General features: G+C 38.5%; 1 protein-coding gene across 8 annotated transcripts in view; it reads right to left on the bottom strand.

The window, feature by feature from the left end:
- The window catches only part of ATG10 (autophagy related 10), a 207,097-nt gene that overhangs the window by 4,223 nt on the left and 179,642 nt on the right, over positions 1-23,232 (bottom strand). For 6 of the 8 annotated variants that reach the window (XM_059694179.1, XM_059694175.1, XM_059694181.1 and 3 more), the window contains one exon: positions 5,929-6,646. The exons of the other annotated variants lie outside the window; for them this stretch is intronic. In XM_059694179.1, the coding sequence (XP_059550162.1) occupies positions 6,392-6,646 (255 nt within the window). In that variant the 3' untranslated portion in view covers positions 5,929-6,391. Of the gene's footprint in view, positions 1-5,928; positions 6,647-23,232 lie in introns of those variants that run through there. 8 annotated transcript variants of the gene reach the window in all.

Below are 23,232 nucleotides of genomic sequence, written 5' to 3' on the forward strand. Positions count from 1 at the left end.
GGAGAGACTGGGAGCTTCAATTTCAGGCTTGGCCCCCCTGAAAACAGCTCTCAGCCCCTCATCCAGGCTGGCCAGGCACCCCAGTGGGGACCCCCACCCTGAAGGGGGTGCGGGCAGCCTGAAAACAGCCATCAGCCCCTCATCCAGGCTGGCCAGGCACCCCAGTGGGGACCCCCACCCTGAAGGGGGTGCGGGCAGCCTGAAAACAGCCATCAGCCCCTCATCCAGGCTGGCCAGGCACCCCAGCAGGACCCCCACCCTGATCCGGGACACCCTTCAGGGCAAACTAGCCGGCCCCCATCCATGCACCAGGCCTCTACCCTATATAATAAAAGGGTAATAAGCCAGCCGTCATCTTGGTTGGGTTAATTTGCATATAGTCGCTCTGATTGGCTGGTGGGCGTGGCTTGTGAGTGTAGCAAAGGTACGGTCAATTTGCATGTTTCTATTTTATTAGATAAGATACATGAAAGTAATAGCACAAAGGATGGAGTGATGGAAATATATTGAACAGAGTTGCTATATTTTAGCTAATTTAAGTCAGTGTTAACTTGTGTTCCTATTGTTAGAATCTTAGTAAGGATGTTGTTTTAAGAGAATTGGAACCCAAAAGCTCCTTCTTGTTGTTAAATAGATCCTTTAAGTATGTTGTTAATCATGACCACTTTTCTAGCAATATGTCAAAAGCATCCATAATTAATGGCATGGTTAAACTGTATACAGTCAACATTCAATGCTTTCTCAAGTGTATCAGCTTTTCTTAGTTGTGGCAAATTAGCCAAATCATGACCTAGTCAGTATTCAAATACAGCTAGAAGGTGATTTTTTAAAATACTCAAAAGAAATCCTGTTTCCAAATGTGTAAGATTACTAAACATAGGCCTTGAGTTATTAAGAATATAATAATGGTTACATAATGAAGAAAATATAACATTTTCCTGGTGTGATTAGAATTCATATATTCCCTCATTCATCATTTATCAAATATTAAGTCTTCTTGTCTTGTAATGATATAAAGATTTAACCCTAACTAAAGACAAAGGATATGTAATTTTAAAATGTGCTTACTGGTATGGGTATCTTAATGCTGCAGCAGTGACAGAATTAGCTTTGCAACCTGAGCCAATACTATTTTTTCAGTCACTTTCAATCAGCTGATCCTGCAAGCCAAACAATTTGTATTCAAAGTAAGATAGATAATTTTAAAATAATTTGAAGCATCTGATCAGTGTAGACAATCAATCTGGATAATATTCTCCAAAAGCCACTTTTCTGCCATGGAGATTTATTAAGTCTTATGCTATCAGGCAAGATTATCTGTATTTTCGACTTTCTCCCTCAAATAGCCAGAATCAGAGATGAAAGCTGTCTTTAGTTGGTTTAGGAATTATGTGCTGGAGTTAAAAAAAAAAAAAAAACCCAACCTAAAATCCTACACCTTATTTATTTAACATACCATTTTCAGAAATGGAAGAACATCAAAACTGTCAGGATCTTTTTAGTGACATTTCTTAGATCAATTCGGAAGGTAAATTTGTGTGAAAGTGCTACCATCTGCTGTCAGTACTAATGAACTGATGCAAATCTGCGCTGAGAAAAATGTCAGTGTGGAAATACATGCAGCCAATGAACTGTGTTAGGCTTACAACTCAATAAACACTTCTACTGGAACAAAGTTCTGCTAAATGGTTTTCCGTGAAAATAGAAATGATGGGTCAGATTTCTATCTCTAACTCCAGAGAAGTTATATAGACACATTCTCTTATGAAATTTAATTTAGCAATAGTTAAATGTCTCATAAAATAAGTCTGACATGAATTTTGAGAATTGGTTTCAGAACTATTAGATATGACTATCACAAGGAAATGATAATACTGCACCTTCATTCTTACATCTATTAAATATGAGTTACTTGGTTCGTATCTTAATATTCTCGGCTCTCCAGGAGGGCACAAATATAATTTCATGTACTAAGCTTTCATCCAGTTTCACATTCCAAACTGATCAAATTTGCTTTCCACTCTGGACACATTCCTTAGCTATAGAGAGGGTCCCCTCAAGCAGGGAAGGGAAAATGGCTGTTGAGCACCTACAGTACGAGGCACGGTGCTAAGTACTTTGTATGAGGTCACCTATCTAAATAATTCTTTTTTTTTTTTTAAATATATTTTTTTATTGATTTTTCACAGAGAGGAAGGGAGAGAGATAGATAGAAACATCGATGGGAGAGAAACATCGATCAGCCGCCTCCTGCACATCCCCCATTGGGGATGTGCCCGCAACCCAGGTACATGCCCTTGACCGGAATCGAACCCGGGACCCCTCAGTCCGCAGGCCGACGCTCTATCCACTGAGCCAAACCAGTTTCGGCTCTAAATAATTCTTTGATGAAGGCTTTATTATTGCCACTTTGGAGAACAGGTTCAAAGAGATTATGCTTAAAGTTAACCCTGTAGTGAGGAGCAAAGCAAGTCCACACCCTTACGTTGCACCTCCTCACCCCACTGACCAGAGTTGGTGTCAATTCAAGTTGTTGGCTACAGTGCTGTCCATGTGTTACTAGATCAAGTACGGTAACTGTGTTGTCCACATCTTCTATATCCTTATCAGCTTGATTTACCAATTTCTAAGAGAAGTTGATTTGTCCATTTTTGCTTGTAGTTTGTAAAATTTTGCTTTATAGGTCCTGAAGCTTTTATCTAAACTCATAGAACTATATCTTCCTAGAGAATGAAGCTTTAGTATGAAATAATCACACATCTCTGATTAGACTTCCTGCCAACAAAGGACTTTTATCTGATATTAGTATAGCCATACCCGTTTCTATTTACCTTATACATTTAAAACACTATTTACCTTTCAATATTTCCATGTCCTTGTGTTTGAGGTATTTCATGTAAAAAGAACATAGTTGGATTTTATTAAAGAAATCCACCTTTATAATCTGTCTCTTAAATGAAGTGTTTAGTTCATTTACAGGCTCTGTGATCTGATTTCATTTCTCCCATCCTATTTTAGACTTTTTACTCATTCTACTTTTAATGTTTCGTTTTTTGGTTTCTTTTTTCCCTCCTTTGTTGCTTTCTTTTGGATTGGTTGAGTGTAGGCTCTGTTCCCCACCCCCCCCCCCCCCCCCCGATTGCTTTTTCTCTTTTAATTAATTTGAAAAATACATATTGTATTTCTAACTTGTAGTAGTTATCCCACAAATTTTAAGTAAATGTTTCACTCAATAAAATTCACAAAGATATTATTCAATATCTTTGCCTTTTTCCTAAACAAGTACCTTAGGATGTTTAACTCTGATCACCCCTTCCTGATTTCTGTACTACTGTTGTTCAGTATTTCAATTGTATCTTTTGTTTTTTAACCCTATAAATTAGATATTATCAGTACTTTGTAACCCAAATGTGTGTTGAGATCTACTCACACTTTACAATTCTTTTTTTTTTTAATACTCACCTGAGAATATGTTTTTTAATAATTTTAGGGAGAGAGAGAGGGAGAGAGAAACATCTACTTGTTGCCTCTCGTACGTGCCCCAACTGGGAATCATCAAACCTACAAGCTAGGTATGTGCCCTGACTGGGAATCAAACCTGCAACCTTTCAGTGTATGGGATGATGCTCCAATGAACTGAGCCACCTGGCCAGGGCCCCTACTATTCTCTTTGCTTATCATTTTTTCCTATTATCAGATATTTATTCTTGGATAATTTTCTTATTGTTTACTACCTATAGATACTTACTAAAGATCTCTAGGTAGTACTAGTAAATAGTCCCATATAATGAATACTTTATCTTTCCCTCATTTTTGAAAAATACATGTTGTAGATATAAAATATTAGGTTACAATTATGTTTTCTCAGCACTTTATTACCCCATTTTCTCCTATCTTGCATTTTTCTGTGTGGAAGTCAGTATAATTTCCATTTCTTTTCAGCTCTCTTTCTCTTTGGTGCTTCGCTATCATGTGTCTAAGGTGTGGATTTCTTTTAATTTATCTTACTTGGGATTTATTGAGCTTTTTAAATCTAAATATCAGTATCCTTTTCTTCTTCTAGAATTTCTATTAGACATGTGTTTGTCCTTTTCTCTCCCTTGTATCTCTGGACCTGTTATATTGACCATCTTTTTCTCAGTTTTTGCTACAATGTATATAAATTCTTCATAGTCTACTGTTAATACATCAATGCTTTCTTAACTTTATCTGCTTTTTAGTGTAGGCCTTCTAATTATATACTTCCCTTTCTAAAAATTCTATTTGATTACTCCTTAAATTTGCCTGATCATTATTATAGTATCTTCTTCCTATATCATACTCTCAGTATTTTCTTCCAATTTTAAAAAATATATTCAACATATTTATTTTATATTTTTGCACCAAAAATATATGACTATGAGGATCTGATACCTCGATTTGGTATATCTGTTGGCCTTCATACTTAACAGCTTATTATTCTGTACTTTTTTATTGTGACCAACTACTAGTACTTAAATACAGTAATTATTCCAATTCCATATTTACATGAAAGAGACTTGTGTTTAATCTACAAGTTATATGGCCTTTTAAAATATATATATTTTTTATTGCTTTCAGAGAGGAAGGGAGAGGGAGAGAGCGAAACATCAGTGATGAGAGAGAATCATTGATCAGCTGCTTCCTGCATACCCCACATTGGCGATTGAGTCCACAACCCGGGCATGTGTCCTGACCGGGAATCGAACCATGACCTTCTGGTTCATAGGTCGACACTCAACCACTGAGTCATGCTGGCCAGGCTATCTGTACTTTTTAAAATATGTTTATACAGAGTAAGGCTGAGAAGGTCACATGGAAGAAAGAGAACAATTTTAAATATATAGAGAATGATGGCTAGCACTATTTTAGGTAAAGGCCTCTTTGCAGAGGTAACATTTGAGCAGAGAGCAAGTTGACCAAGTGAAGAGCACCATGTAACTCTTTGGGAAATGAGTATTTTTCTGTTAGGGAATGAGGCGTGCTAAGACCTTACTGCCCTAGTGCGGGAAAGTGCTTGAAGTGCTCACAGAACAGCAAGACCAGTGAAGTCCAGTGAAATGAAAGGGGATTGAGTGATAGAGAGACTTTGGAGAATTCTGAACTATGAAGTGACATGTTCTGATCCACATTTGAAAATATTACTTTTGATAGTGTAAAATGGCAAGAGGGGATGCAAGAAGAGCAGCTAAGTAGCACTGCAGTAGCCCCGACAAAATATGATGGTGCCTTGTACTAGGTGCTAGTGTGGTAGGGGGAGAATGGTCAGGTATCTTCTTATTATGAAAGTAGAACTAACAAGATTTGCTAAGGAATTTGATATGCTGCATGGGGAATAAATAAAATAAAAGAGCTAAGGACGACTCCAAGGTGAAATGTCTATTCATATTTTCTTGACTTCAGGGGTTATCATATTGATTTATATTAGCTCTTTAGGACCTTTTGAGGATACTGATTCTTTTCATTCATTCAACCATATTGTGAGCCATGCACTGGGTCAAATGTTAGTATATAGTGGCACATAAACAGATAACCCCTGCTCTCATAAAAGTTGCTGAAATAATAAAAATATTTTTAATTTCCAGATTTTCATTTGTCTTTAAATTTGTTCATGATAATTTAGATGTGGAATATCATAATTGATCATCAAACCTATGCTTTTTCTCCTTTTAAATTTATTTTATCACTTTTATGTTTAAAAATCCTATTCAGAATTAGAATACTAGTATTTACTATATTTATGCACAGTTTACCATTAACCATTATTTGCTGTTCTCCAAACACACTGCTTTTTCTTACGTGCAGGCCTTTGTACAGGTGATTCCCTCTGCCTACAAAACCCTCCCACCCTTCCTTACCAACTAATGCCCATTTCTCTCCCATGATCTCAGCTTTTTTATTTTAAAAACATTTTATTTATTTTTCAATTACAGTTGATATTCAATATTAATTTCAGGAGTACAGAATAGTGGTTAGACATTTACATAACTTACAAAATGATCCCTCAATAAGTCTTGTATCAAATGGGCAGGTACAAAATAGTAATTGGGATGTAAAGTACAGCATTTGGAACATAGTCAGCAATATTGTGATAACTATATATGTTGTGAGGTGAACACTAGATCTTAGCTTTCTTCTACGCCCAATCCTGCATCAGGTGCCCCCCCCCACACTCTGTGCTCCCACTGCACACCATCCTTAAACCTTCTGCTTAATTCCTCACTGTTCTGCATAGGTATTTGACTGTTTACAGGAGTCTTCCTCTCCCATACTGTAAGTCCTTGAGGGCAGAGGAGGTATTCTGATTACTATTTTAGTCTCAGCATCCAGGACCACCTTTCATTTAGTAGGCACTCAATAAATATTTGTGGAATTACTGCATAGACAAAGACGTCCTACTGTGCCAAAGTAAACTGTTATTGGCACATGCAGCCTGTCCCATAAAGGGGAATATTTGTGCAGAAAGTGCCAGTAGTTCCCTATGCTGCTGTGGGGACATGAAAGGGACAGAAGCATCCTTTCTCTTTGTCACAAAACAAAGGACAATACTTCTTGTACATTTATAGGTGTCCCCAGATAAGATAAAAACTTCAGTACTTGTTTTGCAAATACTTCTTCCAAATTGGATCTAAGAGCAAAGGAGAGGGTTTGAAAGCATGGTTAGGAATAAGTCTCCACATAAAAACTTATGTCAACTATGCATATATTCTAAAATCTATCGGTTTTCACATAAAATAATATCCTAAATTATCACTAAATAAATCGATAACCAAGATGCAGATTTTAATTCTGAATTAGCCTACGCTCTGCCACGCCAGTGTCCCACTAAGTAGCAAGTAAAGTACTACTAAAATATATAATATACTCATGCCTTTCTACTTAGCTCACTCCTTTATCACTTCATGTACTTTAAACAAAAAGTATATATATATTTTATTGATTTCAGAGAGGAAGGGAGAGAGAGATAGAAACATCAATGATGAGAGAATCACTGATAGGCTGCCTCCTGCTCGCCCCACACTGGCCTGGGCATGTGCCCTGACCGGGAATTAAACTGTGACGTCTGGTTTCATAGGTTGATGCTCAACCACTGAGCCATGCCAGCCAGGCTCATGTACTTTTTACTGCATTCATCCATCTATCCACCCACCCACCCATTCATTTATTCAACAAATACTTAGGGAGCAAGCTCTATGTGTCAGGCACTGTTCTAAGCATTGGTGATATACTAGAAGCACACTCAAGACAGAAGCAAAGACTGCTCTTATGGAATTTACAATTTATTTTTTTTATTGATTTCAGAGAGGACTGGAGAGAGAGAGAGAGAGAGAGAGAGAGAGAGAGAGAGAGAGAGAGAGAGAAAGAAACATCAATGATGAGAGAGAATCACTGAATGGCTGTCTCCTGACATTGAATGGCATGTGCTCTGAATGGAATCGAACCATGACCTCCTGGGTTCATAGGTAAACACTAAATCATTGAGCAACAGTGGCTGGGCAAAAATTTAGTTTTCTGTACTAGAAAGATATAAAAACTGCATCCCATCACCTCAACTCCTGGGGTTTATAGTCCAGTTGCACTCCCAGTACTGGAAGTCTTGGGTTGCATCTCTAAGGCAGAGAGTTCCAAAGGTCAAGTAAGTTTGTCACCACTAACTTCCTTTCCCTTAGGATTTCCAAAGAGAATGGAGAAGCAGCTTCCTAGGGAGAACAGAAATTTTACTTGCCCTGATGGTGGATGGGGTGAGTAAGAGGGCTTGTGACCAAGAACAAGAAAAGCTGGCAAGAGAGATGCCCTCCGTGGGAGGGGTTTTTCTTTGTCATTTGGAGAGGAGGCATGGGAGGCTCACACTGGAGAGAAGACAGTGAAGGGATCGTGGTGGCACAAGGAAAGAATGAAGTACTTTCCATTATAAGGTGGAGGGTGTTTGAGACAGGCCTGTGAGTGTCAGGCCGGAGAGGAGTCACCAGTAAACTACAGGAAAACCAGTTGCAGAGGTGGAAAGAACACTCATAGAATAATACTCACAGTGAGATCCTGATGCCTGAAACTCAACCACTATTTCACCCTAAAGATCTAATACATGTTGTACCTGTGCCATTTCTGTAGTGCTGTGTTGAATCCCTGCCGTCAGAAACACCAGACTGTACACAGGGTATATGTTTTCATGAGCTGAGAGGGACATTGAGTCTCCAAAAATATACCCGAGTCAAATGAAATAGGACATCTCATCCCCTCTCCTCATCTCTCCCTATGCTCTGTCAGGGCATCTGTAATTCAAGGGTTACAGAAATCGCTAGAACACACAACAGACAACTCAAAAGGTACAAATCCAGGAATATGGGAATTCAGAGAAAGGAGAGATCACTTCTGTCTGGCAGGAGGAGGGGGCAGCAAAGACTTCCTGAGGACATGGGATTTAACCTGGCCCAGACCTTGAAGCTTGGGCAGGACTTGGGGAAGAGAAGAAAGTGGCAGAAGGATTTACAACAGAAAGAGGCTACTCCAAGTTTAATAGGTGATAGACACACAGAATTCCATCTTTTAAATAAGACTGTGAAGTTTGGTAAATTTGGAGAAGGAAAAAATGTTTATTTTTCTTTGTGTTAATGGTGGTGCTGTTAAATGATTGAGGCAATCTCTGTAAGATCCAAGTATCTCCTGAATATAATCAACACCTATCCAAGACATAGAAGCAAGGTTTTAAGTACAAATAATTCTCTACCTTTTGGGGAGACAAAAACAGAGAAAAGAGGTGGAAAGAAGAAATATCCAAGTACCGATTTCTATCCCTAATAAATGAGTGAGGTTACAGATACAAAGACAGTGAGAAAATATTTAAGAAAAAACAGTGTGGAGAAGACACAAAAGTTTTGCCCAAATGCTCAGAAAGGTCAGCAAGTTTCTCCTCAGTTCTGGATGGGCAGGGGAGCCAAGTGAAGCTATGCTTTGTTCTAGCTGCACCTGTTGACATTTTGTGGCCAGTTAATTAAAAATGAAATTCTAATGGTTTGGGGGAAGGTTAATTCAAATGAAAAGAAACAGGACAGTTCTTTAAAACTGTATGCTATCCAGAAGCCACCAGGCTTCCTAGAATTTTTATTAAAAATTACAGACATCACAGCAATAGTTCTTAGACACCCTCTTCTCTGCGGAGAAAACTTTGCTTTCATGGATCCAGAGGGAGTGGAGCAGTGAATTCTCCCACACCTGCATAAATCTACAAAGGGCTCCCTCCCTGGGCGGCTGGCAATCCCATTTCTAACTCCTGGAGGAGAGAGCAGAGCTTGTATATATTAATAGAGTCTATATAGGTTGTAGCTTTAAGCAACACCATTAATATGCCAGAACTCTGAGTTCCCAAACTTACTCAGTTATCAATTTGTTGTACATAATTTGATCTCTCTGTATTTTGATATGCAAAATGGAAATAGCACTGCTGATCCTTCAGAGGGTGAAAGGAGATAACCAACAAGACCAGTATAAAGCTTGCTGGGGGGTAAAAAGAGCTTATGCAAATGCCTATTAATTAAACAGGAATGGCTGCACAACTAGGTCAGGCATGATGATAAGACTGAACAACCCACCCCAGCCACCAGCATCAAAAAGAAGAAATGAACATTTAATCCTAAAAGCACTTGTTGGTTGCATTTTATAAAGAACATTGAATTATAATATTCTGTAACATAACACAGAGTAGCACATTTCAGACCATCCTCAAAGAATTCTTTGATAGAATATAAACTTATTAGAGACATCAAAAAAAAACCACCCCACCAAAACAGCAAGCCAATTACTAATTAAGAACTTGTAAAAAGCTAATCAAAGCTCTCATCCAGAGAAAATGAGAAAATCTGAGACTCTGAATGATTCTGTATATTGATGAGATTTTATATAGCATCGCAGAAAGAAAAATAAAACAGATTTTAATGAAGAAAAAGGACTCTAAGTCTCTGTTTGTCATGTTCCATATCAGTGTTTTTATTAAAATGTTCTGTTCTGGTGGAAACATGCGTTTAAAACAAATACCTGATGGGCGGTGCTGTCAGCAGAGGACACTCGGGCTCTCCGTCTCCAGTCAAACCTGAGTGTTACGAAGGCCAGACAGAAGGACCTTCATCCAGCCTCCACCCACTTTGTTGCTCAGAGAGGTAACTAATCCAAGGTCATGACACTCAGAAACCAGGGAGCTGAGACACGCCCAGATTCAAGAATAGAATTAGGGTTTCCCTATGGGTGCCAAGCCTGCTAAGACCAAATGCACTACTTTAGCATGGAACAACGTGCGGGCGTTACATTTATTCTATTTTCATCTTAAAGGAAAACAATTTGGAGCTTGTGCTTTCCAAGCATTATTTTTTTCCTTCCACTACGTTACATAATGGTGACAATTCTGTCTTAGGAGTCTATTTCTGAGGTACTAAACAGTTACACCACTTTAGAGCTAGGTATGTTGGGGTATAACAGAGTGATGAGTCAGCAATCAGAATATTCAAGGATTTTCAAAAACAAATACACAAAGCAGCCTAATTTATTGATAACCAGATATCAATGTCTGACAACTATCACATAGGAAGATATTTTATGAGCAACACAAAATAAAGTAGCAGTTTCTTAGTATAATTACTTGTGATAATGGTGCCAAATAGAATTTTAAATCAACTGAAAAGAGTACAGATGAATCTTCAAGATGATTTTTAAAAATACCATAACGCTTCTCTTTAGATATATAATCCATGCAAATTTCTAATAAAAGCACCACAGGAATGTATTTTCTTCTTGCTTCCAACCCAACTTTGATAATAAAAAGATTCCTTTTATTCCCAGAAGCAGATTTCCCAGTGATTTCTTTAGTTTTTCTCTTTAGATAATCTCTCAAAAGAGACTCCATGAAGAAAATTTCTAAGGATGTGATAAACCTCTTACAAAATCTGTTATTCATCATCTAATAAAAAATGTTAGGTAAAGATCTGACCTATAAAAATTTAGCTATGATAAGATATTTCTCCCACTTTTTAGACTGCTAATAATTTGAAACTAGGTAACAAAAAAAAATGCTACTAACAGGCTGTAGTATTAAGAAGTCATACTTTCTATATTAAAATGTAATCATAGATATTTTTAAAAGACAATGATTGTATCCTGGTATTTTGCAAGTAAGTATTAGAGGGAGGAATAAACTGATATATATGGGGGGAAATGGCGGTTTCTGATTTTAAAGATATTTTATTAAAATTGTAAGCAACCTGCCCAGCCAGTGTGGCTCAATAATTGACCACTGACCCATGCACTAAGAGGTTGCTGGTTCTATTCCTGGTCAGGGCACATCCTGGGTTGTGGGCTCAATCCCTAGTAGTCATGCAGGAAGCAGCCTATTGATGTTTATGTTTCTATCTCTCTCTCCCTTTTCCCTCTCCCTTCCTCTCTCTCTAAAAATCAATAAAAAACACATTTTTAAAAAATATAAGCAACCTAATATGTCAAGTTAAAACTGTATACTCTAATCCGATTTCCTGAACAAATCTTTTTCTTTCTTTTTTTTTTTTTTTCATTTCTCCGTAGAAACTTCTGTTGAGATTTTAAGAACTTATTTTTATAGTTTGGATCTAGTTCATTATTTGCTAGACAACAAGGTCTAGGACCCCCCAAAATATCTAAAATCAAAAAAGAAAACTGGTAGCAGGAAATACCATCTTTCCACATGAACCCAGGGGTTGTTAAACCCTGATTTAAAGGCTGAGTTCTGGGCTCATGATTATTTTCGCCCCCTGGCCCTTCAGGCCAGCAAATATAATACATTTCATAATTGCTTCAGATTAGGTCATCCTTGAGCTCTTTTTCCCCCCCTTCTTCTTAAAGGTTGATTTCTTCCCATTTTTTTAAAAATATCTACCTACCGTCTTACTTTTCATAGTTATGTACACAGTGACTACATAATTTAATTTTTCCTCTTATGTCTAACATTATTTCATATACAGTGTCCCCAAAAATGTATACACATTTTAACAGCTGATAGTTCAATTTTGAAAATGAAATGTTTTAATAAACACTGCCTTTATAATTATTCATAGTGTGTATATACATTTTTGGGGATACTTTATATACTGTTTTATATTTTGCATAATCCTTGTAACTTTATTTTCAATTACATAATATTCCATCTAGTTAATATAGCATGAGTTTTGCCATTATTGTACTGTTAAACATTTAGATAATTTTCCAGTTTTAAATTACTATAAATTGTTTGTATGGAATATACATATACTTTATATAGAATATGGATTATTTCCTAAGAATAAAATGTCAGGAATCAGTAAAAACAGTATGGCTATTTATATGGCTGTTGATCTATATTACTGTATTTTCCTCCAAAACAATTAAACTAATTTATATTACTACCAATAAAAACTACTGAATTAGCCCTTCACTTTTTTAAAAGTATATTTTTATTGCCTTCAGAGAGGAAGAGAGAGATAGAAACATCAATGCTGAGAGAAAATCATTGATCAGCTGCCTCCTGCACACCCCACACCGGGGATCTAGCCCACAACCTGGGCATGTACCCTGATTGGGAATCTAACCATGACCTCCTGGTTTATAAGTCAATGCTCAACCACTGACCCACACCAGCCAGGCAGCCCCGCATTGTTTTAAGTAGAGCTGTCTTCATGTTCAATTTAGACCCTTCTATGAAATATTTCACAAAAACATCACACAGACTATAAACAACCAGCTTGGGCTGTATGCCACTCCTGACTTGGCCGCAGGATGCAACCCTTGGGAGTTCCCGACTTGAGGCAGGAGAACATATGGAGCGGGGTTAGGGCTCAGGTGGGGCTGGGTGACTCTCTTGAATGCTTGTAAACACAGGATGTCCCTCGATGCTGCTTCTCCAGACTGGCTGAGGCAGGGTCCACAACTTTTGGGAAATGATGCCAAGGCCCCAATCTCTCCGAGCAGGCTACGTTTTCCCACCCAAGTCTCCAACAAGCTGGTACCTGGATCGCGAAAGGCCATGAGAACAGGCCGTAACAACTCACATGAGCTAAAACTCATGCTCTCCCCAGATTCTGCGCCAGCTGGTATAAATATGGCTACGCTATTATCATATCACTCCTCTAAAAAGCACTACTTTCCTTGGCAAGGCCTGGAAAATAACGTTAAGTGTAAGAACCAGCACATAAAATTGTATATTCATTATGGTTACAGCTATAGAGATGCTGACATGAAGCCTGCCCAGTACGAAAATGGCACCCAAAGTTTCATCTTGAGGCATGGCATGAATTAAGAATGAAAACTACAACTGTGCATCTCTAACTGATATAATTGGCAGCAAAACACACCCAAGGGCATGTGCATTTCCCCCCACACTTCTTTTTTACTTATGTAGAAAAATAGTCCGTTTCTAGCATGTTCCTCATCAGAAGCTACTTATTCTCTCTTGCTTCCCCGGGAGCGGCAACAGCTGCCTTGTCCAGTGGGAAGCAAACCTCTTAGAGCAGCGGTTCTCAACCTTGGCTGCACATTAGAATCACCTGGGAATCTTTTTAAAATCCTGACTTCTGGGCCTCATCCTCCAGAAATTCTGTTTCTTTGTTACTAATGTTGTGGCCTCACCCCATAACAAAGAAACAGAATTTCCGGAGGATGAGGCCCAGAAATCAGGATTTTAAAAAGATTCCCAGGTGATTCTAATGTGCAGCCAAGGTTGAGAACCACTGTCTTAGAGCATCCACCCAGCAGTACAGCCTCCCCACTTCTGGCTCAGGGCAGGGTCCACTCCAAAAGGGCCTCTTCCACAGACAGATCAAAGAGCAAATCCAGCTCCAGCAAAGGGCAAGGCTCTCTCCCGGGCACTGCGAATTGGCTTGGGAACACACTGCGATCTACACACAGTCTCTCGGAAACACTGAGGCATTCAGCCAAGCTAGTCCACACAGAGTCTAATGACTTCTGCCAGGGGAGCCCAAGATCTAGAATTTTGTGTAGTTGTATAACTTGATAAAGAATATATTACTATTTTTTTAAATATGTTTTTTATTGATTTCAGAGAGGAATGGAGAGGGAGAGATAGAAACATCAGTGATGAGAGAGAATCATTGATTAGCTGCCTCCTGCACACCTCACAATGGGGATTGAGCCCACAACCTGGGCATGTGCCCTAACAGGGAATCGAACAGTGACCTCCTGGTTCATAGGTCGAAACTCAACCACTAAGCAACACTGGCTGTGCAGAGATATTATTCTTAATACCTAGTACTCAGAGAACAAATTATAAAGGTAATTTTATAATTTCACTTACTCCTATAAGTCAATGTTTTATTCCAATGTCTTTGAACATTTTTGCTTGCACAAACCTACATTTAAAAAATACATATTTATATACCCCTCAGCACATAAGTGACCTCTAAAATGTTTTACCTCTAAAATTTTCATTAAATAGTTGCAAAGAATGTAATTTTCCAGTGTATTATAAATATTGACAATTTTAAATATACATATGGTTTTACATATACCTATAATTTAAAATAATATGATTGTTTTCACTTCTCTAAAAGAACTTCATCCTAATGTATATTTTATGCTTAAAAGCTTTTTATTGATCATACTCTTGTAAATAAAAAATATATAGAGAAAGGAATTTCTTTTCCAAAATTTCCTGTGACCATTTTGCTCTAAGTGTTAACTAAGATGTCTGAGTTGTCATTATAATTATTAGTAGTACTTGGTCGATCAAAACAATAATTATGTTATAAAATTGGAGATCATGAGTCAATTGCATCATTTAGTATGTACTACAATCATACCTTTTTCATGTACGTGTATGAATCTACTTAATCTTCACAATACCCCACAATTATTATTCTTCCCATCTTACATATGCAGAAACCGAGGTTGAGAAAGCAGAACTGGCTCCTCTAGGTTGCAGATTCACACACTGACTCTCCGACGCCAGAGTCCAGACCCTCAACCACTGTCCTATACTTCCTGGCTCTTAAAAATATGGATCAGGCCTGGCCAGCATGGCTCAGTGGTTGAATGTTGACCTATGAACCAGGAGGTCATGGTTCGATTCCCGGTCAAGGGCACATGCCCGGGTTGCGGGCTCCATCCCCAGTGTGGGGCGTGCAGGAGGTGGCCAATGAATGATTCTCTCATCATTTATGTTTCTGTCTTTCTCTCCCACTCCCGTCCTCTCTGAAATCAATAAAAGTATATTTAAAAAAATTTTTGGATCGGGGTGGAGGGTGGGATAAATAAAGATGTTTCAAATTGCTCCTTTGCTTGATGCCCTGGCTGAGCAATAGACCATGGTAAGGGATGGGATGGGTGTGAGGTGTGCCTTTGTGTTGTACAGTGGGGGAAAGGCAACAATGGGAGGTGGGGAAGGAAAATCTCAGCCACAGATACTTTTTCGGGCAGATAGATTTTATGGGAGGCTGCATACAGAAGTAAGATCTGGGAACTAATTTCTTTAAAAGTCTCCATACCCACATTTCCTTTGGGAAATCTTCATTTACACCCAAGAGTACATACATACACTCCAGTCTGAATGCTATGGGTCCACTCAATCTCTGATACAATAAACATTAGAAAAGGTTTGTGAAACATTTTTAATGCTCTAGAAACAAAATTTAATTAAAATTTAAATTATTTTAACCCTTGAATTTTACTTCAAAATGGCAGTTAATTTCAATAATTTGGAAGAATACAATGCTAAATTGTAACAGTACAGTAATAAGCATAATAGTAATCTACACAGTAGGTTCATAATGATGAGATGTAGTGCATGAAAAGCTTGCAGGTCAGTAATGGAGTCATGCATAAAATACTCCTCTCAAAATCTTTATTTGCATTTCTATTACTGAAATCATTTCCTAATAATGAAGTTGCCATGAGAGAAGTTCCATTACTAAGGAATCACTGTTACAGAAACAACATTATTAAAGCATTGCTATGTACAGGAACTTTTATTAGGATGATACAAGTTATATATCATTGTAATAAAGCTTCCATTATAATCCTAATTGCATAAAACTGTGTTAGTGGATAGCAATGCTAGAGCTATAGGATTTTTAATAAAGTGTCAAAGTAATGCTTTGGTAATAGGATTGTTTAGAATACTAATACTTCAGGGAAGGCTGAACTGAGTAATGGATGATGTTTATGTCACTGATTATACACGCTCTACCAAGAATTTAAAAGAAAAAGCATGAAAAGAACCCTCATGCACCTAGTAGCATGCAGTGCGAAAATGTATGTGTTGAGGCATACATCCCAGCTCTCCTGGATATGTCAATTCACTTACTGGTACAAGATAGCAAGTTGCTAAAATGGATATTTGTAACTGTGATAATTAAGAGGTTTGATGTTCAGATCTGGAAATCAAAAAGTTAACAACACAATTCTATACACCCACAGACACCCACACAGGTACATCTTGGGAACTGTCTGTTAGAAGAACCATTAGAGAAATGTGAGGTGTGGTTGTTTTGTTTGTCTGTTTTGTTTTGTTTTGTTTTGTTTTGTTTTGGGAGGTGGGGGTGGTGGAGAGAGAAAGAAAATGCTTAAATGCTATAAAAATAACTCACTTTAATATGCTACTCTATGTTACATATAAATTATATAGTGATCCCTCTGAGTTATATAGCATGGGACTGGTTCACACCAGAGAATTTTAGCATATACATTCAAATGTTTGTCTTTACATTTGCTCAAATGAAGTCTAGTATTAGGCGATCTCCTCTAGAAGCATATGTAATATTCACCAGCAGAGACCGCCAGAGAGCCATCCAAACACCCGGTAGGTGGGACTTGCTCCTTAATAAACCTGCGGTGTGGACACCAGCAAGGAAGGCCAGGCTGTCTGAAGAGGGAGTGGGCATAGGCTGCAGTGGCAGAGCCTGACTGGTGGCTTTGGCACAGCACATTCGCCATCAGGAATGGGGCCAAAGCCATTTTGTTTTTGAGATCACTTGTGGCAGCTAAAATCACCTGAAATCTGCTTAGAAAGTAATGTACTTTTACCTTTGAAAATAGTGTGCGCTTTCCACAGTTACCTCTTGACCTCCTTCTCCCAGATGTGGTGAACTGCAGTCAGTTGGGTGGGGTTAACTTCAAGCCCAGAAGGTTCATTTTCCCTACTGACTCAGGTGATCAAGGGCAAATGGGTAAAGAATTATTTTAAAAATGTTTAAATAAATAAAAATAAAAAGACAAATGGGAACATTCCTTTAATGTGATGGTCCTCAAATGTTTTTATTACCTATAGGTAAGGTATAAGATTTTCTTTTCTTTTTTTACTGTACAGCCAGATGAAATGTTATTTTTAGGATTCTAATATTCTCTCATTAAATATGATCAACCCAAACTAAGCTGCACTGAGACAATGAGGGACTGCATTTTTGAAATATCTACAAAATTTGAAATCTCTTGACTTGGTAGTATGTGACATTGCAAAAGTGAAAGGGCTGAATTACCCAACTGGTCTTCTAGACACACCTGCAAAAACAGAGGCACCCCAAATATTTGAAGATATTTCAACTTCCATGTATTTAACCAGAGATTTGAATCCAGATAATTGTGAAAGAAACGACTTGAATTTTGGCATTTGTGTGAGTTTGCAGCTTATAATTCACTGATGTCCTTATTTTTAATCCGGGGGCGAGGGGCAATCCTTCCAATCAGGCCTTGCAAGGAAGGTCTGAGTTCTCACTGGGACAGGAATAGAGTTCTTACATGAAAGCCTTACATCAAAGTGAAGACTCAAGAGGCTTGAATAAATAAATGTCGATTGATTTCTTTGGAAAATGATTCTAACTTCACTGTTCCCATGTTCCCCATGAACATTTTGTCAGTATCCCTCAAAGTATAGCTTTCCGTTAAACACCTCCCCTTTCCTCTGTCTCCTTGAATTGGTCCCATACATGGATATCACAACCACTGTTTTCCTTCCAGAGTACACATCCCCTTCCTGGTTTCCTTAGCTCCAGTCTCTCCATCCCCCAGCCCCTCACCTGATTTATCATCCCAGTAAGCAACTTTATATAACCCTCTTGCTTAAAATCATCCCTTCTTACCCACTGCTTATTAAGCAAAGCTTAATCTTTTGGGAGCATGACTTCCTTACAATATCCAACAAGAGCTTTGGCTTTCAAATAGTGCATAATGCACACAGGTTTTTGCCTATGATTCAAGGGGTTACATATAGGCTGAAGCAATTTGTGACCCTGAGGTACACACACACACACACACACACACACACACACACACACACACACACCCCTCTAAATATATATAGAGTCAAATTTGAACGGCATGGCCCTCTACTCGGTTTCTTTGAAAGCTTGCATCAAACAATATTCCTAGCATTATTTTCTATCAGAATACCCTTAATCACAGGCGAGAATGAAGGCTGCATGAGCATCTACCACAAGCCAGAGATTACTCCTAGATACATAGCAGCAAACAAGATAACAAGGTCCTTGTGTTGCTCATGTCCTATCAGCCCATAATGATCCCGCGTCTTGTCACACCCCAACATACTACCGCATATCCTCTAGGGTGAGCCATGCCTAGTTTTAGAAACCTGGCTCTTCATGCATTTTAGACTCTTGTTAATCGGGCTTGCCCTATTGCTAGGACACCTTATGTTTCCTCATCTCTGTGCTGGACCCCTACCTGGAATGAGCCTTCATATCTCTCCCCACTTACCAAATATTAAAAGACAATCTCAACTTCTCTCTCTCTCTCTCTCTCTCTCTCTCTCTCTCTCTCTCTCTCCCTAACTCACAATAAGCACACTCTTTTTTTTTTTATCATCTGCATCAGTAATCTGGCACTTTTTTGTATACTGCCTGCAGCACTTCTTTAGAGTTGTCTTATTATGTAACTTATTGTTATTGATTAATTCTGTTGTGTGTTCTGTGCATTATCACCCCATCTTTGGAAAAGGAGACCATGCTACAGATTTGCTTCCAGAACAATGCTGTCTGTCATAGTGCCTTTTACACACAGCACCACTAAATCTCTATTTGCTTGGTTATTGCTGATTTATTATAAGAGATGATGAAACTTATCTCTAACTTTCACTGGTGATCCAGAGAAATTTCAAAGAACCTTTCTCTGCTTGAGGATTGATAATATGACCAAAGTGATGCACAACTTAGCAAACCAACTCAACCACTGCTATTCATCATTCTGACTGTGAGCCACCTGTGTGCAGTCATTGGAATGCGGACAATATGTAATAAGGTTGTTTATATTCTAAATAATGATTTGCTTTTGCCATCTACATGTGGTAGAGATGGGATGCATTCTTATCTGACCTAACCTCATGTTAGTACCTGAATTGCAATCTTTAAAGGCAACAAAGGGCGTTTTAAAACAAACAAACAACCAAACAAACAACCAGATAGCAGAAGATAATGCTGCACTGAATGCAGCCTGTTTGGTGTTATTAGTCACTGAAAATGCATTTGCTATCTTTGTCTGCATCTATAACTCTTGCCATCATTTCCTTGCAGAGTAAACAAATGTTGCTTATAAACTTACCTTTGCAGGATTTTCTAACCTACCAATGTGCTTAACAGAATCAAATAAAATGCCTCGTTAAAACCAAGTATACAGCATACAAATTACAATGTTATTCTTAGGACTGTGTCAGAGATGGTGTGACTAAACTTCTTAAGCATGATGCTTGTTTTCTTTGAAACCTGAAAGGACAATATGTCCTGATTGTTGTCCTGGCATGTACAGTTCCACTTATGCCTATGCAACCGCACGTCAATGTGCCTTTGAAATCCTGAAGAATGTCTTCTACCTTCCGGAGCCTGGGGCAATCACCACGTGGGTTGCTGTTTACCCCAGTGGCAGATTTCCATAAAGCTATAATCACGACCAGATGGTCTACCAAATGATGATTGTTTGACGGAAAAAAAATATGCATTTATCTCTATAAAAGTTTGTTATTTATTACTTGAGCTTATGTCCTATACTAGCCACATAGAAGTATTCATTTTGAATTTGGTGAGTGATTAATAAAGACCATGTTTATCATTAACTTGAGATAAGGTCATCGACAACAATAATAGCAAAATTTATTGTGTGGTATTACTATGTACTAGAACCTGTGCTAAATATTTCATATGTACTCTTTTATTTAATCCATGCAACAACTCCATGAAATATGTTCTACTATTATCACCATTTTATATATGAGAAACCAAGGCAGAGAGAAGCTAGGTACCTTGCTCCAGGTTTCACAATTAGTTTGGAAAAGCCATCATTTGAATTCAAGCAGTTTGACACAAAATCAAAATTTTGTAACCACTATGCTGTACTACTTCTCAGTTATTTAATTCCTTTTTTTCCCCAGTTTTATTGAGACATACAGCACTGTGTAAGTTTAAGGTATAGAGCATAATGATTTATTTGACTTACATATGTTGTGAAATAATTACTACAACAAATTTACTTAACATCCATCATCTCATACCGTTAGAAAAAGAAAAAAATGTATTTTTTTCCTTGTGATGAGAACTCTATTCAGTTCCATTATTAAAATGGGAATTTGAGGCATCAACACTGCCCTGCCTTGCCATGCCCAAGGAAAAATGATGTAAGATATTTACCATAATTCCAAATATATGATATTCACTGGATGACCTATGGGTAGGTGTCTGGTAGGTGTCTAGTATTAATAACTCTGAGTTTCCTTCATATATCCATGAAACATGCTCCATAGCATTGTTGGTATTATAGATTTTGTGATGACCAACAACTTTTCTGACATGATGGTTCCAGCTAAAACAAGCATAATATCACCAAGAATTCTGCTGGTTTTTCAATAACACTGTGGAGAGGGTACTAGTCAAACCACCACAGACATTTTTCTCTGATAGTTTTTGCTTCCTCAACATAGGAAGAAAGCACTAGTCAATGGCACATTTTGGTCTGCTTCAAGCATGACCTTCAGTGTAACTCTGATACAAGTCCCTCTGTTAACATGCTCAGTCAAAGACTAGCGAAATGTTTCTGTGCTGAATATTCTGACTAGAGTGCAAAGTCAGGGCTTCAGACTTGGAATAAATGCTGAGTCTGCTAACTATACACTCAAGGTCTGTTGGCCTGCTGCACCTCCTCTATATGCCTCAGCACACAACAGCCCGAATCATTCATCTGGTTCTTAGCATTCCTTTGCTGCTATCATTATTTTTTATTTATTTGCATGCCATATCTTACGTTGCCAGCATTGGGTCCTTGAATCATCTCTACACTGTGGATTCAGAGTCCTGACAAGTGGCCTGATGCTACCTTGGCTGTTGGCTTCTCTGGATTTTGGAAAAGCCCCAGAGTGAACCAAGAAAAGTGGCAAAGCCAAGACACGTATGTTGCCTGGATTGCCCTGTGCTGGTGATTATATGACACCTGGGTATTTTTCTAAGTTATTACTGCACTTGGCACCTAATCTGCAACCTGAAGGCAAAAAAAATGCACCAATGTAGTTTTCTAAAAAACTGTCAGCTCAGTTCATGTCGATGAACATTATCAGCCTTTACTTATGCAAAGGTTAGAAACTGCTGATGCATGTCACATGCAACAAAACAAAATATAGCCCCTACCATGGAGGAGGTTGTACTTAAGCAGGAGAGGTAGATCCTTGAACGGTTTTCGATTGGTTTCCTAAATAGAGAAATGAGGTGCCATCAGAAGGGCTAGCGTGTTAGCTCGGAAAGGGTCCCTGGGCCAGGGGGAAAACGTGTTCCAAAGAGAGTCACAGAAGCAAAGGCCTAGAGTCATCACACAGTATGGCGCAGGGAGAGGACCATGGAGAGATGGAGGACAAGGGAGACGAACTTACGTGAGTTGGGGCAGGGTTGGATTCTGTTTTTCTCAACTTATACCCAGCTCCCAAATCCTTCACCAAGTCTTATATATTTCCCTTCCTAATATTTCTCTCCAATATTATTTCCTTCCTAATAGTATTCCTTTTTCTCCATCCTTATTAGGGTCCATTGCAATAGTCTTGCAACCAAAAAAAAAGAAGAATCTACTACTGTTTCATAAGAAGTTGGAGGATCACTGCTTTTAAGTGGAAAGAACTAGCCTTCCTGTGTTCATCTGTTTGCTCTGACGCCGATGCTTTCCTGTGCTCTGCACACCAGCATTAAAGACTGACTGCAGCCTGTTCCCTGGTCATGCCTTTGGAACCTGCACACACTGCTCACGCTGGCTTAGCCCATCCCCAAATGTATTACCAGCGAATTCTTATTCAGCTGGAAGATTATTCCATCTGTGAGGCCTCTGCTCATTCTCCCAGGCAGAAAACTGTACTTGTTCCTGCACTGGCTCCTTTGCACTTTCAACGTGGCTCTTATCTTGCTGTTTAGCATCTGTTTGTGTGCAGAGCTGTTTCCTCACTAGACTATAAATGCTTTGAGGGTAATGACTGACTGTGTGTTAACTGTGTCCTAGCCCCATCACTATCCACAGCTCCTTGCTCATATCAGGTGCTCATTTAATGCTTGTGAATGAGAGAAAAACATGAATAATTGCTACTCTCTCCCCAGATTCTAATAAAAAGCCCCGAAGTAATAAAGCACATAGAGCAGGCGGTAGAGTTTAAGTCAGCTTGTCGGAGGTAATGTTCCCACGTGGGGCAAGCCTTCTCTCAGTAGCCAGGTGAAGTTCAGCTAATAGGATGTGGAGGTGTAACTGAATAGCCCAACAGTCCTCACCGGGATGGTGCACTGAGTTGGTGTTAGTTGGGCTGCTGGCCCGACTCCCCCAGCAATATAAGCCTCAGCGAAAGTAGCGGGTGAACGTCTCTTCCCTATCTACAAGGCCACAGCTAATCAGAGAGGACAATTTGAGTACACAACCATTACAGGCCAAGATGATGTCTCTGTAGATTCTACTAAACAGTCAGTGCCTATTAAATGTTTACTATTAATACAGCCTTGCCACAAAAAGAGAAGGGAGTCTGTGGAACCACCATCCTAGCATGCTAATTAATTCTCTGTGTGAAAAGAAGGACTAATCTCCATTTTAAAGCATCAATCATGAAAAATAAACTGAAATGTGACCAGATTTTAAAATGCTACTTGTTCTAAAATCAGATGTAAATGAAAGCTCCCAGGATTCTGTAAGAGGCGATTATATGGTGCTAAGAAACCCCATTGAAACTCAATCTTCTAGGAAACTTCAAAAATC

This window comes from Myotis daubentonii, chromosome 4 (genome assembly GCF_963259705.1).
Source record: "Myotis daubentonii chromosome 4, mMyoDau2.1, whole genome shotgun sequence".
Lineage (NCBI taxonomy): Eukaryota > Metazoa > Chordata > Mammalia > Chiroptera > Vespertilionidae > Myotis > Myotis daubentonii.